The sequence below is a fragment of the Opisthorchis viverrini genome (genome assembly GCF_000715545.1).
Source record: "Opisthorchis viverrini unplaced genomic scaffold opera_v5_195, whole genome shotgun sequence".
Lineage (NCBI taxonomy): Eukaryota > Metazoa > Platyhelminthes > Trematoda > Opisthorchiida > Opisthorchiidae > Opisthorchis > Opisthorchis viverrini.
The window spans coordinates 403023-419588 of NW_008751848.1; the positions used below are offsets into that span (position 1 = coordinate 403023).

Below are 16566 nucleotides of genomic sequence, written 5' to 3' on the forward strand. Positions count from 1 at the left end.
TCAGATGACTAGCATTATTCGAATTTCTCGACCGACAAAATGCGTTTAGTATAATATTGTTTGTTTGAGATCAATAGTCCCTTGCCGCATTGGTATAGACAGGTACCATCCTCCTGAATGCTTGAAAATTCGCCTCAGAAATGGAAGTCTCGTTGAAATCCTGGGTAGATACTAAACCATTCGTAGCACTGCCATGAAATTTCGAAAAGCATAGATTATCCAACATCCGGTTTCTAAGCATCAGGCCTCCAAATTAGTCATCAGGAAATTACTAATGTATATTCAACTCAAGAAGAGTATGCTAAGGAACCCGGTTCTCATTGATACCCAATCACAAGGACTTATTTTCCCCTAGGGGATTCTTCGTCGTGTTTACAAACAGAAATAGTTTATTCCTAAATCTCAATGAAGCCGTCTTTTGTCAGTTTGCTTCCAGTTGAGTCCGTAGGTTCGCACACATCAAACAAATGTAGCTTTTCACTCGTTTTCATTGGATAACTAATCAACAGCACATAAGATTTTCCAGGTGACTGTGCGAAATGCTATTCTTCCAGCCCACCTTACTAGTGATTTCGTTGTTTCCATAGTGTGTAGACACTCGTAGTGTTGGTTCGCGTAACCATGGTTACCGTTATGGGTGTGTACAACTTAGTTTACATCGGTTTCGATCGATTCACCATGATCAAAGGAAAACTAGATGTGTCGTATGGGGGAAGTTTCTGCCATAGACATTTCCGTGAGACATCCCACATGTTATCACTGCTTTGGCAAGTGAGTCAGCGCCAATGCGAAAGAAGAAAGAAATTTTCCGCAAAGACTACTTGTACTATAAGATACCGAGACATGAAATATCAGTTGTGGCTTTTCACAACTAATCGATTTGTCAAAACAAATTAGTGTAAACATACTACTCTACAAAAAAGACGACCTCACAGGGATGAGGAAGTAGTCAACGACCGATCAAATCGCTTCGGAGTAACCTCCACTTGAATCTCAGGCCAAATTGTACAGGACAAATCACGGAAAGGTATGGTAATCAGTGGAAATATCTTTCGACTTCTTAGAGCTTAACGTAGATATCGAAGCAACCTGCATAATCATCATCAGCTGTGAGAACCGCGTACTTGTCTTACAGTGGTTATAGCTGCCACAGGTTCGTTCACCGATGAATGGAGGAGGTGGGGTAGGTAGCTACGCATTGGAGGCGGAAGCTGATAAGTTGGTGCGTAAATACAGCATTGTCGGTGGACTGACAAATCGAGGAGTTGGGAAGGGAGCTATGGATTGTAGGCAATAGCTTGGATGCACGAGCGCCACTGAGACGCAACTGGGCCATATCTGGCAATGTCCCTAATCATTGATGTGGCCCGTCTCGAGGTCCCGATCCGGGAAGACGGCAATGACCAGCGGAGTTGAGTTTGTTCGTAATGAGTTTTATACTTTGCTTCCAAGTCATTGACCGCCTCCGGCTCGTTTCCACCCTTCACGTGGTTGTGCGAAAAGAACTCTCAAAGGAAGTCGGTCGACTGGCGTACGCAGCATGTGGCCAAACCAGTGCAACCTACGTAGTGATCACTTCATCTGCTGGAAGTGAGTTATTTCCTCCGAATACCATTAGACGTACTTCGATATTGCCTATCCAGTGCTTACACCACACTCAGGTAATGCTCCGAAGACATCGATTGTCGGACACTGAAAGACTTTTGACGTCCTCAGCGCGCAGCGGCCAGGTATCTGATCCATACAGTTAATTGGAGCGCACCGCAGCATTGTAAACCCGACCCTCGACGGAGGAGCTAATGTCACGCCTACGCCACAGGTGACGCAGGTTCACCAAAGCTGCTCTGGCCTTCCCAATCCGGATGAAAACATCATCTCTGGCGACACCACCGGGACTGATACAACTGCCCAGGTAAACAAATTTGTCTAATACCTCTGTCTTCTGACATCCAGAGTACACATCCTAAATAACGTAACTTACGAAGCGTGAGTAGTTAATACATCACGGTAGTGTTCCTCCTGCCAAAAACCATCTGGCGTACCTCAGCAGTGCTAACCAGATGTTCTCATTAGATCCAATCAACAATTTGGAGATACGGGCGGTCAAACACTGACATCCTTCGTATGTCCCCGAGTGTACAGGCCACGATTTTGATCTGTAAAGTGGTATGGATCACATTGGGGCGAGATGGCCCAAGTGGTTAGAGTGCGAATCTACTGACCGGAAGGTCCGTGGTTCGAATCCGACCTCCGCCACTCGACTTCCCCTGTCTAGGCTGGGGCAACCTGGCAGTATCCCAGCCCTCGTGCTTCCTTCGGGTGGCATGGCAGCTAGGCACCGGAAGGGTGCTACAGCTGAACGCTTATTATTATCTTATCTATGGATCACACTTCCACAGTACAAGCTCTGCCGTTCAGAGACAGACTGATGTTAAGCTGTCCTGGGCTTCCCGATCCAAGAAACCTCATCTTCAGGTAGTCCACCAGAATCTACAAAACTGCCCAGGTAAAATGTACCTACCGCGTCGAATGTCTCGTCAGTATGAGGTTTGTGTTTTACCCCACTTAGTCTTGTAGCAGCATTTTACACTTTTCAGAGGTGAAGCGAATAACAAACCGCGTGGCATAATTACCTAAGTTATTTTAAAAGGTCTGATTGTCTGAAGGGTCCAAACCAAGGATAGCAATATCGTCTGCAAACTCTGTGTCCGTGAGGGAACGTCCCAGGGGCAATTCGATCCCCGAAACTCTAGAGTCAGGCAGAGTTTCGAGCAGCACATCAGTAACTCCTAAAGATTCGCCGGATAACCCTGAAACGAGTCAAAGAAGGACACGAGCGATCTTTTCACGCGCGAATTACGGACACCTCACCCGCCGCTTCAGCCTGTGGTCCATCATAAATGTCAGAATGAAATAGAGGAATTCATATGAGCATGCAACCCAAATGCCTTGTTTATTGATATACTAATTGCGCGATAGAGGCTCCATTTCGTCTTCATCATTTAGTTAAGCTCGAGTAGTCCATGAAATTACACATAATGACAAGTGTAGACGAGAGGTCACTTCAAACACACGTAAGTTTATCACAGACCATGTTCGTCAGCATGACCAAAATCATTGATAATTCTTGACTCCCATGCCCCAGACGATGGGTTTGAGTCCCAGTCGGGACTTTGTAACAGAAAGGTGACAGCAAAACAAGCTAAATTCCTCATGTTGACGAACAATCAACTAGTTCCCCATCTCAATTCAAGAGCGCGAATTTACTGTCCGGAAGGTCCATGTTTCGAACTCGACTTCTCCTGTTAAGGCTTGGGCATCCCTCGTGCAACCTTCGTGTGGCAGTACAGTTAGGCACCGAAAGAGTGATACAGTTGAACGATTTTTTTACGTCCTTCGTATTTCAAAAGCCATCAGTGGTACAGAGAAAGCCGTTTCACTTTATTTTCAGCACGCATGAGTAGCGCCGCACCGACAGAATCCCGAGAGAGAGAGGCACTCGAATAAGCAAACTTGCGAAAAACAATCGAAAACTCCCCCCAACTAAACTGAGTAGTGAGGCATTCGCGTCACCCGAAAAAACGACACGCATTAAGACGGGAGTGTTTATCAGGAATTATCATAATCAGAAAGGTGATTAATCCCAATAAAACTTCGGTATAAAAGTCTACCGGAAAGTGAAAACAAACAGATGCAATGAAGTGAAGATAGAAAATGCGGAAAACATATAGGTATGATGGTGTTCATCTGTTTGTTTCGAAACGTGTAGCTGTTGTTCACTAGCCATCCAACGTAACTGATACGGAAAAACCAATGGGTTAATGATATGTATCTGTGGGAGTAACTTGCTGTATCCAGTTATGGATTTCGACGCATTCGCCTTGCAGCCTGGAATGAATAAAATGGGTGGAATATACGGAAAAGGAGTTAACTCAAATACAGCTAACGCTTTATGCTCTACGAATGCAAGTAATTTCGCTAGTAGAATGGTGACAATGCTCGTACTTGGGACTAGTGGTCCGGGAAATAGGTGGATGTTTTGATGCGCAGAACAATGTCGTAAGAATTATAGTTCAAAACCCCGGAGTGGGTGGAATGTGACGCCGTCAAACCACTATTCCCTCTTCTATTATTCCGGAAAAGCATTGCGGCCTATCCAGAACTGCACAAATCTGATGGAATCAGATGGGTGAATCAGAGGGAATGATCGTAGTGGTAATAACGCGCCTGAGTGCGCTTCGGTAGTGTATGAAAGCAGGTCTGTCAGCTTCCAAAAGATACTGCGGAGCCGTCAGATGTTTATATACGTCGGTTCGAGCGCAGTGAAATTCTCGTCAACTGATTAACAATAAATCTTCCGAAATCCATAGCCTGCAGAATGCAATGCTACAGAGTCACGAGGACTTTTATCATGGATTTCTATACTGATGGTTGAGAACGCTTGAGTTTATCAGTCGAGATAGCAGCTACGATGTTCTGAATGAGAGCATGTCATGAAATCAGTGTGAAAAACATCAAATAATAAACACGTTTTAGAAGGACTAAATAAAACGTACCTGCACAGGGGGGTGTGTTTGAGTAGTCGCTGAAGGCTGTAATATGAAACAACGACATTTACGAGAGAAATTCAAGGTTTGCGCGTGCGAATCAAATGAGGCAGAAGCTGTATGGGGGGAGGGTATCAACCCTAATTGATAACTGGACGCTTAATACTCTCAGGTGATTCCAGACACTTCCACAAACAGCGCATCTCCACTCACAACGTATTCATGATGTCACCTCGACGGGTAACCAAGCATTTTCAGTTACTCCCCAGCTCAGAGAACGAATCAAAGACCAAGTACCTATATGAATTCAATCGATAAACAGCTTCGATAAAGCGAACAAACCAAGGGACACGCCTGAGGGTAACCAGATACTTAGAGGGAGAGAGACAGTAATTTGTGGTTCAATAACTGTTATGAGTGTATGAGGCTACTCGGATGACCAAAAACTCATGATCACCATTGTAAACCAGGTGCATGAAAATGACGGGCGTCACTAGAAGAAACAACTTACATCTTCAACTTTTCTTTTGCTAGGCGATGTTGAGGTATCCAGCCGTTTGGATTTCTTCTTGGAGGCTTTCTCGCCCGAATCACCGGTTCGCCTCATGGGGCGAGCAGCTTGAATTGTGGACTTTTGGGGTGAATAGGACGAAAAAAGCTAGTGATTCATTTCAGCTTCGAGTCGAAGAACGGAAGGATGCAACCCGAACAGGATGCTGACATGAAAATACGGGGAAGCAAACGAACGAGTCGAAAAAACCTGGTTTCGTTCTAAACGGATTGCGTCCAATGTAAATCCTTAGAATCCAATACTCATTAGTTCCCAGCCTGGTCATGAATCCAGTTAATTGAGAAAGAGGGAAAATCCACGGCGGACCGAATGGGGACAGCAAAATAGCAAACGAAACCTACCGAATTCACGGTCCAAATCGAAGTATCCAGAGCACTGTGTGATGACATAAACTTTGGCTGCTGTCCCGGCGAAGGCATCACAGCGGCAGAGCCGTGAAGGGTTTCCGTAGCCACACTAGAATGATGAGGACTTGGTAGCCTACGCCAATCACCAATGTCCTCCTGCACTGGTATCCCATTTCGATACGAACGGCTCGTGGGTAGGAAGGTCCTAGTGTTGGAATCTTCAGTTCGAATGGATGACTGTTCTTCCACAGTGTTTGAAGGACTTTGCAACCGTCCGACGGGAGGTGGTTGCTCATAGGACAAAAGCTGTGATGGATTTGAGGAATAGGTAAAAGTGAATTTGAAGAACAAAGGGTGTAAAGCTAAGAAACTATCAAAATAGTCATTTTAACCTAGCCAGGCCCAACCTTGAGATAAAAAAGGGAAAATCTGAGCTGGCTAGAGACACTTCAAATGCACTGGTGCTCCATCGCAACTTTGAACGCATTTTTATGGAAAAAACGGAATTTTCAGTGAGTGGCGACTGATCACTCACATCCTAAGTTTATTGAAATGGAACACTCACACTGTACTGGTACAGTTCGGTGCTTCATCTCAACATTCGACCAACCAGATGAGAGTAACGCTGAGAAGATTAAAGAGAAAATACTATGGACGGGACTACTAGTCATTATGGATGGCCTGACAGATGGAAACTGATCAGTGACTTACGGAAACCGTGTCTGGTGACCGTGGATCGTAGCTGCTCAATTTTCCAACATTGGGAGATAACATATCACCCGTTAAAGCAGACGTTGGTGCTGTCTGGATGTAACGATACTCTGTACGGCCCGGATGATGTGATCGTGAATGGGAAACCGATGGTGTCGCAGAGACCAAAGGTTGGCGAAAAGTAAGGGTAGGTCGTGCGGCTGGTTCCGGTTCGCTAACACCAGACCGGGTGCGTTCCTCACCCGAAGACGCCATGGAACGGGAAGGATTGGAATATGAGCGACTACCAGACGTGCGCAGGTCATTAAGATGGTAGCGACATGTCCAATCGTTGACTGTAGGCCACTCCCAGGCGGCTACGGAAAGGAGTCCCGTGGTAGACCTAGAAGGGTGAAATAGATCATCAATTGTCTTGATTAGTATTTTGTCTCTCAACCGAATCACAAAACAAACAAAGAACACTCATGTCCCATCATGTTTGGATAAAAAAGTAGTGCGAAGATTACGACGAGGCAGCAGAGATTGTGGGCATCTTGACAGTATCATCCGACGGCGACTAAAACGGAAGGTACACAGGCTCGCCAAGTTTCGCCGGGACAAGAATGCAAGATGGGTGATAAAGGCAGTGAAAAATGCGTGTCGGGCATTTCAGGCATGTCAGTAATGGGGACGCTTACAAACAGCATGCTGATTTTTAAGCACGGTGATTGAGAGGTTGAAACGAAACTCCATGAGGAATTCCAGGTCTCAAACGTCGTACCGGAAATAAGAAGCCGTTGGGTAGTGTCCACAAAAGTCGACAAAAACCACCCGTGACAGGAATGGAAAACGCACGTCCTTAATTGATACGAAATCCGAGAACTCTCACCGGCTCCTTGCAGACACTACTGCAAAGGATCCACACTATTTTTATTCTCCTCTGCGCTCGGCTAAACTGTCGACACCGTCCGAGCCTCTGATGCGGTATTCGAGATGTAGCTGGATGTATTCGAACAGACCGACGGGAACCACCTTCAAACCCGAGGCACAGGGTAGTACCCTAAACTAATGGTGTGAGAGGCTGCAAAAACAGTCGTCCAAGAATCCCAGCTCACTGAACAGCGTAGTTCTCTACAAGCATGTGGTGTTGTTTGGCATAAAACCAAATGGATGGTACAACGCCCGCCTACTGCTATGGTAAGGTGGGATTAGGAACAACCCATCTGCGTCCCAAAAAGTCACCCGGGAGCCACTGAAGTAGTAGAAATGTCGATATATGACATCTATGACGCAACGCTTAAGCGCCTTCGCATCCCAGCTCCCCTGTGCTTACGAAAGATTTGATAAACAAAAAAGTTTCAACCCAAACCCGTGCTAGGCGTTAGGTGATGTGTCCCAAATAAATGCAGTTGGGTGGTCTGGGAGTGCCAAATCGTTCGCACACCATCGATGTATAGCGACCAAACAATTCGAAAGAGGCACGAAGGCTGCGCAACTACCGCGTCGCCCAAGGCTAGACAAGAGCAGTCGGAAAGCCAGCATTTAGTTCATGATATTGACCTAAAGCTGTCATCTTGACGTGGTGGTCAGGCTTAGGTGCTGCAGTGATTCCCGGTTTACACTGGTTGGAACTTCATTCCACGATGTGCAACCAGGCCAGGAAGGTCAAACGGAATCAGTCAGGCCAAGAGCAGCAAGACCTAGTACTGCGATTAATCGTAGTACAAAGCGATCTGGGAAAGTTATACTGTCCTCTGCGATAGAAGTGCGAAGTTATTAAGGCGACCAGCATGTCCATATTCATCGAAGCAGCGATGCTGCCTTCCTCCGAGGAAGGACGAGTCAGAAAAGATCGACCCTAAAATGCACACTCCGATCGCCCAACGGTTGAGCCAGGTGAACAGTTCAGACCACTGAGTCATCGGTTTTGCCCTCTGCCTCGCCGGTCTTACTTTTGAGTAAGAGGCTCAAGAAGGAGACGGGTGTCAGTCACTTGGACAGAATGTTGATTCTGGTCTCTGGAATTCAAGCTACAAAACTTTGTGCTGTGATGCACTTGACTTCTGCGATGAATTGTTTTTGCAAGGAATGGGTGTGACATAGCATACGAAGGGTTTGTGATTCGGTAGTGGTTGCTTCTAGCGCACCTTGATGAAGCTGGAGATGGAAATAACGCACAAGACAATGAGCAGATGAGAATGCTGTGGCCCACACAGGTTAGTTCGGCAAATTGTGAATTATCCTGTATGTCCCGGATCAAGAAGATAACACCAGGCCATGAGAATTCGTTACTTGAACCAGTTGGCACTAGCTTATGTGATTTGAAAAGGAGTGAGCTTCAAACAACAAGCAGGGATTGTAAGATACGAACTTATTCTGAATTCTAACAAAGGATCAGTCTTTCAACATGATTTGATCACTTTTTGAAGGGTGAAGTTTACAAATGGAACCCAGTTCAGTGTACTACTCGACAAGTATCGGACGATTTTCTAGACAAGATAAGCTGCGATGATGCCCAGGTGAGATCGTTACTCAACAGCTGCAAGTACCCTAGTAAGCACGAGATGAGCTCCATACTTATCCCGTGTTATTAAATGCTAACACCCCTCCTTCCAACCTCAACCCGATCCCCCTCCAAAAAAAGAAGTGCTGTGAAAAAACTTACATGAAGCATTTAGCCATAAAATACGACGATGAACGGACCAGACCATCCCGAACACACTCACCGCTTTGGGTAAACAAACCAGCACAGGACAACTAGAGTCAGGAAACAGCCCGGGAACGACACAGCGGTTAAACCATAGGACCACGACAAAGTACACTGATCTAGGCCTTGCAACCAGTTGCGCTCCAACACAGGCACCCGTTTGCTCTCGTCGTCCACGCCGACACCCATTGTGATGAGACTGATGAGAATGCACAAGCCTAATTTGTAGATGAACAGAGAAGGGAACATGGTGGCGTGTTTCAAAGCTTCATGACCGAAAGATAAACGAGAGCATAATGACGGCAAGGAAGCTGACTTACAGTTGGTAGGACGAATAACATACGGCAGTGGTAGGAAAGGGAGAAGCACGGGACCCACTGTAATGAAATTTTCGCTTGACGTGTTTCAAAGCTTCATGACCGAAAGATAAACGAGAGCAAAATGACGGCAAGGAAGCTGACTTACAGTTGGTAGGACGAATAACATACGGCAGTGGTAGGAAAGGGAGAAGCACGGGACACACTGAAATTTAATTTTCGCTTGTTCAGAATACCAAATAGTTCCATCCGTGCAATATGATCACACGGCAGAATTGTTGTTACAGTAAACCAATAAAGTCCCCAGGAATCCCCAGCAGTCCATTTCTTGTAATCGTGTTTGTTTCGTAAACGTTGTTACGGTTAATGATACAGCAAAACCGAAATACATTTTTTTTTAAATCAACTGTACATTAGCATGTTAGAGCGACTGGGGGCAAGAAGCTTCAATATGCATGCGCATCCTGTAGCGGTTGGAACGATCGAGAATAAGAACAAGCTTTTACGGTTCCCATATTCAGCTTATTACAGCAGTACTCATTCTACTCTCCTTCTACTCTGCTTACATCCATTGTTCGTGGGCAATGCGAGCACAGTACAGCCCGCTTGTTTTGCACGTTATGACGTTCAAGAGTACTGACGCGGTGAAAACAAAATTCGCATACGACTCATTACACTGAATATCACGCATCAAGCATACTATCAGGAAGGTCAGATTCCTGAAAGCAACTTCAGAACGCCCGGAACCTACTGCTCCACCAAAAACTCAACTGGAAAGCCGGCAAGCATCCAGGCCAGTCAATCATTCAATCAATTCGGCAAAACCTGATGAGTGTTCTTGCTCGCAAAAGAAGCACGACCGAATGTGACCAGCGTTCAGGCTTTTCACAGAGGCACGATCGATGTTAATGGGTGTTCACTAACGCCTATCAGACAGCCTGGATCAGTGTCAGAAAGTCCCCTTTAAATAGCGTGGGGCCGTTGTAACTTTTGCTCGCGCTCTCGCACTTGCTTGTTCGGAATATAGCTATTGCGTTCCCTTCCGTGAGTCTTTTCTCTCCGACACTAGGCACTGGAGCGGATCAGCAGCAGATATCACAGACTGACGAATCAGCATATATAAAACATACACAGCCATACAAACAAGCAGACAGGGCGGTCTCCTCCTCCCAAATTCGTTACCACTAATTAAGAATTCCAAATCTAAAGAGCACACTTCGTCCTGGTTCCACTAACGTTGCTACTGGATCGACAAGCAAATACCAAGTGACCCTCCCCCGAAAAAAGAAACGGGTAAATTTCGGCAGCAATTCACAATAAGGACCAGCTCTTTTCGGAATAGGATGTTTGGCATGGCCACTGATTGCTGTTAGGTTAGGGTGGATAAGGATGCGCAAAAGCCACGATTATTTCTATTGGTTATGTCCGGTGCAAATTGCCGATACCATTCAATACATTGGTGGAGATCGGGTTATTTTCTGTTAAGATTTCATCCTATCAGTAAGATCAATCTGTGGTGAAAAGCCGAGCACCGTACAGCTGCGTCATCCTTAATCGGCACCAGCAGTGCGAATCCCACGAAACTCAGTTTTGAACCCGCGACTTTCTGGTCAGTGGTTGGGCAAGAAACCGTCCGGCCACTAGTGGCTGGAAGGCAGGTGTTAGCTCTCCCTTAGGATATTGCGTCACTTACCCTTCATTCGAGGAGTTCACATTCAAATGGAAATTTGAGTAAATGACTCGAGCTCCACTCAGTTGTTATAAAAAACTAATTGTTTGGACGAATCCTCTCCCATAAAGAAACCGTTTGGACCAGGTCCGAAGACGATTTCCGTTGAGGGGAGTATTGATACAAGGATACAGGACGTGACCAGCACAATACCACTAAAATGTCTCAATCAGCGAAAGATGCAAACTACGTGTCTAAATGAGTCACACAATCTGAGTGGGTCGAGAACTGAACAGGTGTGCCTCTACTCCACATAGCAATGAAGAGGGTGGGGGCTCTAACCCACAAACCTCTCGGTTATCATCCCCCACCTTAACTCCCGAGCCATACTGTGTCCATTGACACCCAAAAGTCCTATGCCAAAACATGCCTTATAGCTAGTAAGGTGACGAACTGTAGGTTAAAGGACCAAGCAGGTGATGAGAAACTCACCCGACAAATGCATATTTGAATAATATATTAGCGACTGAGCAAGCATGCGAACTATCAGACATTTCTTTCGACGGTCCACGAGATTATAACTGGTATTATCCCAAAGTAAACGAAACGAGTTGTACGACGGTGGCAGAAATAAACTTACAAGAGATACCGCATACAATCATCACAAAAAGGACCGCACGAGGTCCACGATGCGAGGTCAAACGACATGCTTGTGCGACGAGGGTCACTTCTGCCAAGAGGATTGCAATGAAACTGCACGTGGCAAAGGCCTGGCAAACTACAAACCAAGCTATGTAGATATAAAATAAATGACATGGCCCAACAAGAATTAAACTTACTCCGCCAGATTATAGGCCACAATGGTTTTACATGCCAGTCGTACAGTGAGAAGCAGCCATCGTACATGGCATTGCCCAAATCATCAGGCATAAACTTCTCCAAACATATTTCCCACAGACCCAAGCTCAAAAATCGATTTTTCGACTGCGGGAATCTTGCGTACCAATACGGAAGGATCAAAGCGAAAAAGCTACATAGAAGTCCGAATGTTGTACATGAGACGCACAGCCAAAATAAAGGACGTGATTGCTTTACATGCATTTCAAGTCTCTGGTTTGCATCAAGTCGGATTAAATCTGGCCAAGAAGTAAGCCAAGTCGCATGGGCATGCGTTCATTTCAAGCCGAAGATACCTGAGTAAAGATGACAGAGAACCATATAAGCTACATGGTAAAACCTAGCGTGCCTAGCCACGTTATACTTCTGTAAGCATAGTGTTTTAGCTGTGGCGACCTATCAGCGCATAACTGCTGTGCAACTGAGAGAAAAATTACCCTATTTTGAAAAGTTCGGAAGCATAAGGACACATAAAGGGTGGTAAACGTTCCCAAAGACCAAAGAATGAGGTGGAGTTTGGTTTGGCAACGGGTGGCAAAAACTTCATACGGGTGGCTTGAAGATTTAGAAGCTAAGAGAAATACGCGATCTCTCGCAGTAGGGGCAACCACGAACTGCATACATCGGCCGCCCCGTGGGTCAACAAAAAGGGTTACCTTACCCGCTGCATACAGCAGGGCGGGTGAGCGAAAACAGGCTGTTGCTGACGCCTCCCTTCTTTCGCATACTTTTTCCTCCCCTTGTCCCCACCCCATTGGTATCCCTCGTTATATGCCCAGCAGTTGGGACAGATGACTTCGTTCGTCCTCCATCGGTTTTGCAAGCAACATCTGCGCGCCATCCGGTGCCGGCATCCTCAAGGGTCTCGAAACCGATCCTCAAGTCCCGACGCCTTCAACGTCGGCACTCTGACAGGATAACGAACTGCTCTTGCTTTCACACGGGACTCGCTTGGCACTGGCAGAAACAAGAATTCAAGATGGATTGAGCTAACCGCCCAGTACACTCTATTCACTTCCGGCTGCGCACCTCTGGTGATGCAGAGGCTGCTGCGGCAGGGTGTGCGGGGGTTGGTATCATCCTGAGTCACCGGGCGGAATGATCTTCGCTTGACTGGATACCTGTTGATATTCGCCTGTGTGCAGTTTGTCTGGCAACGTCTGTTAAGGGGTCTCACAAGCGGGAAGTTAATCGATGTTTGCTTGTCGTGTCTTCTTACGCACCCAACCGACTGCAGCTCTGACACCACCAGAGACACGTCTTACGACGAAGGCCTCGAAGGCCTTCTGACAGTGAAACCACTAGCGGCAAGAATGGTTCCCTGATATCAGCAAAAAACATTTGAACAGCTGAGCACAATACCTCACAAAACAACTCAGTTGGCCACCTACCACCATCAATCCAAGCCGCCGACCTTCGACAGAAGGGTGGACTGTGAAAATGGAACCTACCCCTTAGCTTCAGAAGTGTCCAAGTGTATATCTCTACTCAAGCATCATTGTGCTCCTGGCCTTGACGACCTTTCACGTGTTGTATTAAAGGGTGGCGGCGAATAATAATAATAATAATCGACAGCATGATATCAGTGTTCAACACCAATGCTTCACTGCCCTACAACCATGATTTATATGAAAGCCTTATTATGAAGAAAAAGGGCTGATAAAAAAAGATCCAATAATCGTTCAGCTGTAACACGCTTTCGGTGCCTAGCTGCCATTCAACTCGAAGGAAGCACGAGAGCTCTAACCACCGAGCCATCTCACCCTTATTCAGGCCTACCTGGTCGAAAGAAACTGTCCCAGATAACTGAGAGGAGTCAATAATAGTGCTCATTTTCAAAGAGGGTGCTCGCAGTGGATGCGGTAACCACAGAAGTGTTAGTTTGACTCCCGGTCAACAGGGCTTCTGGCGTCACTGATTCTGTGCCTTTTTGACGGCACGCGATTACTTGAACCGTGAGAACAACGCGGGATTTCAACCGGGTAGATGCAGCGTCGACCACATCTTTACACTCAGTCACGTGTCGTGTGTATAAACGATCCACAATCTTGGTATTCCTTGGTTTCAAGGGTCATTTAATTTTCTTGATCGGTCAGTACCGTCAACCAGCTCAACAGAATATACCCCACAAGCTTGTAAACATAATCCGGTCCCTATATTCACATGCTTCTGAGCATGTGAGAATGTGAGAAAACTGCATCTCCCGTAAACCCGTGACCGGAAGTCCATGCAAGTAATACGGAGGAAGGTTCGCCGAATCATCCGTAGAAGGGCGGATGCTTTTTGGGCCGACTTTTCATGGTGCAGTGAGAAAGACATGTTTGGAGAGTCAGATACCTGAATTCTTTTTTATATCTATCCTTGTAATGTCTTCTCACTATGCACCGCAAAGGCGTTCGACGAGTCAACTCCAAATGACATAAGGACGCACTTTTGGTCATTAAGGGGAAGGCTCCAGTTAGTGTACAACCATTTGAAGGGCACTGGTATTGGAACTCGTCCGCAAAAAGTAGACATGTATTTGAAAGAACACCTGGGAGGTCGATGACGTAGCTTAGAAACAGAAGTGGTCCCAAAACGGAGCCTAGAGGAACTCCGATGGAGACTGGCGATGGAGAAGGGTAGGTCAAACCTACTCTCACTCGGAATCTTCTGTTTAATAGGAACGCTCAAATTCAGCGTGGAATTCCTTCACGAATCACTTGAACTTGATTTTGTGGAGCGGAAGAATGTGGTAAACTCAATCAAATGCTTTTGAGAAGCCGGAAAGTGTGGCGTCCTATAGGGGACCTCCGTTCATGGATTGAGCTGTCCATGAATACGGACACGCTCGTTACGCAGAACAGTTTGGGAGGTATGTGCTGCACCGGGGATATCAAGTTGTTGTTGGTGAGGTGATTTGAGGTGACCTGCTTTAGAGTGCGTTCTGTCACCTTGCACGGTATGCTAATGAGACTAATAGGCCTGTAGCTGTCATGTGATGGTCAGTCATCAGTTTTGTAAATCGGCGTGACAATCGCTTCCTTTCAAGTAGAGGGAACGACCGGCAAAACACCAGGTGGAAATGCTTTGCGAGTATTGGCGACGCTTTCCTCAGAATCCTTGGATGGATCTCGTCTGGACCCAATGCCCTGAAGGGGGTTATCTTGTGCAAGATTTGGCGAATGTCCTTCCTAGAGAAGAGCATGTTGGTTAGAGGCAGCTCATGGTTACGTCTTGACAAGATTGGATATGACGAGGTCCCTGGGGCAGAATACAGTCCTGCATAGTGTCCTCTTTAGTTCAGCTGTAGCAGCCCATCGGTGCCTAACTACCATGCCACCCGGAGGTTCCAAGAGGGATGGGACACTGTCAGGTTGCCCAAGCGTAGACAGGGGAAGCCGAGAGGCAGAGGTCGGGTTCGAACCACGGACCTTCCGGTACGCAAATTCGACCCCTAGCTACTTGGGCCATCTCGCCCTCTGTAGACCACAAACAGCACAACTGGGTCAGTTTTGACTTCCCAGTTTCTGAAAGAGAAGGCGGTTGGCTTGTTTCTCCAGCGGAGTCGCATGTACTTAAATGGTATATTTATGTTCTTCGGATGAGATCTAGTACCGTGGCTTGTTTTCGCGCATTCCGCTGATGGATTTTTTTTATTTACAGCAGTTCCGCACTTTACGAAAAGAAAGCTCGCCATCTGTGTCACTTGCAGGTACCTCTTGGAAGAATATATAGTGCTTTTTCCCCAAAAGACGACATCCCATCCGGCCCCACGTCCGAATATCGCGTCAGTCTCACGAATTTTCCGGACAGCTGTTTTCTATAACTCCTTCACTGGAGCTGGCCCGTTTTGATTGCTCAAGGGAGCTACTCATTTCTGGGAATTCTGCACGGCAAAAGTTCGAAGTCTGTGTGTGGTTCCAGACCTCTTTATAACGGCAGAGGAAATCAAACGTCAACTCACTGGTCACTGGGTTTCAGTGGAGCTTTAATTAACATTTGATCAACGAAGAGTCTTTCTTTGGTGACATCCAAATCCAGCAGGGATGGCAGTTGACCTGCGCGGTATCTAGTGGGTGCGGTGACATGCTGATTCCAAGCGTTATGTTGAATGACTTTGGTCAGCACAGAAGCAAAGTGTCCACTATATCAGATCATATCGATCATATACACCGGCGTATAAATCAATAATTCCAAAGTCATTCAAAGACCAAACTGCCTGGTTCTGTTATCAAGCAGAATCCCGCATCTTAACCTGTGTAGTATGTACGCTATGTAAGCTTTAGAAGCACCAGGGAACAGTGATTTTCCGAAGGCAGGTGTCCATGACGATTTTTGTGAATGGTAAAAAGGGAGATATTTTATGAGCCGCAGCCCGATAAGTAAGGTTGTACATCACCAATACTTACGAATAAATCAATTAAACTGGCGGACACCGTATATAACCCGTACTTACGTGCTGCCAAGACCAAAAGCCTCAACCAGCACGCGATTGGCCAGAGGAATGGGACACTTGCCGGCCCAACATAAAGGCAAGCACTGATGGCTAAGCAAACTATGGACCGAACAGCCTTCCAGGATTCAGTATCCTCTGGAAAATGGTTGACAATGCCGCGTCCTGAAGGCGTCAGAATCTCTGAAGTGTTGTTTCCTTATGCGAGTCGTATTAATATTAAATGCGATTATTTGTACTTTTGCAGTCGACCTACTTTGGGCGTTTGATACACGTTGTGTACCTTTGACAGTTCTTTCCTGGAAAAAGCTAGGTTGGAACGTTAAGGCCGGGAACCTAGTTGAGTCTTTGCTGTTATCACAGATCCTCAAAGTTATGCCCAGCTT

The 16566-nt window shown here is 46.3% G+C and overlaps 1 protein-coding gene across 1 annotated transcript; it reads right to left on the reverse strand.

Moving 5' to 3' along the window:
- Window positions 1-1747: 1747 nt before the first annotated feature.
- T265_07900 (hypothetical protein) lies at window positions 1748-16209 on the reverse strand (the record flags this gene model as incomplete). The annotated part of the gene is made up of 7 exons (XM_009173557.1): window positions 1748-1963; window positions 5059-5205; window positions 5460-5771; window positions 6177-6558; window positions 8882-9080; window positions 11489-12041; window positions 16184-16209. The coding sequence occupies 6 exons, from the start codon at window positions 11508-11510 to the stop codon at window positions 1748-1750; spliced, it is 1278 nt and encodes a 425-aa protein (XP_009171821.1).
- Between the last annotated feature and the right edge of the window lie 357 nt (window positions 16210-16566).